Source organism: Cyprinus carpio, chromosome A5, assembly GCF_018340385.1.
Source record: "Cyprinus carpio isolate SPL01 chromosome A5, ASM1834038v1, whole genome shotgun sequence".
Taxonomy (NCBI): domain Eukaryota; kingdom Metazoa; phylum Chordata; class Actinopteri; order Cypriniformes; family Cyprinidae; genus Cyprinus; species Cyprinus carpio.
In genome coordinates, this window is record NC_056576.1 from 36,579,461 (window position 1) to 36,581,960 (window position 2,500).

The window sequence follows — 2,500 nt, forward strand, 5'->3', positions numbered from 1 at the left end:
AGAGGATATGAGTGGAGTCCAGCTCTCCTCACAGGGAGCGCTTATGTGAGTGAGTGACCGTGTGTGAGTCTGAGGTACTGCTGAGTCTGCATACTACACACAGAGAGACAGAAAGACACATTAGCTTGCTTCTGAAGCCCAGAGAGCTGCCTTTGCTGGAGCTTCTATGGCAACAACGTCCTGACTGTCACATGAGCTATTTGGGGAATTATTTGTAGGAAGCAATCTGCAAACCACACACAAAAAGGTTCTTAAAAAAAGAGCTCTGGGGATAATCTGATAAATATAGTTTGATGTTAGCATGATGCCAAGCTCGTCCTGGAATTCAGAGACTCAAAGGATCTTGCAGTATTACAAAACATTAACATTAAAACAAAGAAAAGGTATAATCTATAATGTTGTAGAAAAAACTATCAATCGAATCTGTAAAGGGTCTACTTTTTTTTGTATACAGACATAATAACAACAAAACTTTGTGCACTTATAAAATAAAGATAACAAACAAGGAGTGCTGTCTGCAGCCTTTGTCTGCGCTGATCGTCAGATACAAATGCGTCATTAAAAATGAACTGTAACTCAGTGAATACTCAACACAGAAGACATGAGAGAGATATCTATAGAAAAGCCTGACACGTCTACTTTTTTTAAACTAACAAAGTGCTGCTGAAAACACATATTCTGTGATAAAGTAATCCATATGAAAACAACGCGATGTCCGTTTTTCACGTCTCCTCTTCATTAGCTCTTAAACGGAAGATTTGGAATGCGACACACGCATCTGCAAACCACCCCCGCTCCCCCGCCCGAGCGCGCTTTTGAGATTCAAATGTTTCACAATAGAAGCGCGCGGCTTTTGAATACGCCCACACAACAGAAGACAACGCCGCGAGACTGTTCTTCAAGTTTTTTTTATTTTACTGTTTGCTTCGCCATGAGAGGAATAACATTATTCACCCCAAAAAGATGTGATGTGGTTGAGGATTTGAGATTTGGATTTCCTCAGAAAAAAGAATGAAGCACTTTATTCAGCAGAGATCAATAAACATGAGTAAGTCTCTTTTTATTTATTTATATACTTGTACTAGTTTTCACATAACGTGTGAACATTTTACTAGTTAGACTTTTTTCCAACCACTCCTTTTCCAAACTATAATTTCCTGACTAAATGTATAATCAGTGAAATTTATGGGAGTTTCAATAACAATATACACTACTATACCATTCAAAAGCTTGATGTAAATAATATAAATGTAACAATAAATGTAACTGTAGACAAATGTAACAATCATTGCTGTTCTTTCAATTTATCCCCCCTAAAAAAACTGAAAAAAAAAAAAATATTCTCAGCTCTTTTCAAACATAATAATATAATAATAATAATATAATAATAATAATAATAATATGATGATGATGATAATAATAACAATAAATGTTTTTTTGTAGAAAATAAGATTGTTAAAAGGATTTCTGAAGGATTGTGTGACTGGAGTAATGATGCAAAAAATTCAGTTTGAAAGTCAGCTTTGATTTTTCCTAATAAACTGCTAACTGCACTCACAAGTGAATATTAAATTATGTTGTGGGATAATTAAATATTTTCTAAATAAACTACAAACATAAAATTATATAGATTTATTTTTGTCCTCACATTCTTTCTTGTAACTCATCCCTCTCAGCCTTGACACAGCTGACTGAATGGCTCATTATGCAGCTCATTATGCAGGCCTTTGTCTTTCTCAGGTTGAATTCATGATAGTTGACGCCTACTTGCATATGACTTTAAGAACAAAAAAAGTGTCTTAGAAAATTTAAATCATATATTGTTTTCTGTAAGTGAGTAAACAAGATGATTTTCACATCATTTAGAAAAAAAAATTCTAGGCTACAAGCTCCAGTTCTCAAAATTCCTGGGAACCAATTTTTCTGTATGTGTTTTATTGCCTTATTCAAGTGATTTAACATTTTTAGTTTTTCACTAACCACGCATAACATTTTTTTTTTCAAAAACACAATCATGTACATACATGCTGCTCACATATTATTATAGCCTACTTTGAAGAACCGTGAAAAAAAAATGATAATGAATATTTTATATGGTGCACATTTAGCAAAATGCTCCTCTCCAGAGTTCATTTTTCTAGCTGATTAATGAGCTCATGGTCACCGAATATGTTTTTCTGTGGTAAACACAACGTTACTTGACACACTGTTTACAAGCTATTTTTGTCTTTCCGCATTTGAAACACTGATTGAGTGAATACATGAGTTGTACTCTTTCTTTTAACATAGCTTCGGATGTTCATTCGTGTTTATTTAATGCTGTATTCATTTCATATTTGAATTTTGTAATAAAATGGAAAGAATTTGAAATCTGAGACTTTGTTTCGTATCAAAAGTAACAAATTGCACTTTATTGGATGGGAAGCGCTACAATGTTCCCTTCATTATCTGTCAGGCTAGACTAACTGATTCTTGGGATTTAAGAGCCGATATCGTTTCA

The 2,500-nt window shown here is 33.8% G+C and overlaps 1 protein-coding gene across 1 annotated transcript in view; it reads right to left on the reverse strand.

The window, feature by feature from the left end:
- The window catches only part of LOC109088989 (kinesin-like protein KIF1C), a 55,022-nt gene that overhangs the window by 8,963 nt on the left and 43,559 nt on the right, over window positions 1-2,500 (reverse strand). Inside the window, exon 22 of the mRNA XM_042757113.1 lies at window positions 1-93. This exon is cut by the window's left edge and continues 23 nt beyond it. Within this exon, the coding sequence (XP_042613047.1) occupies window positions 1-93 (93 nt within the window). The remainder of the gene's footprint in view (window positions 94-2,500) is intronic.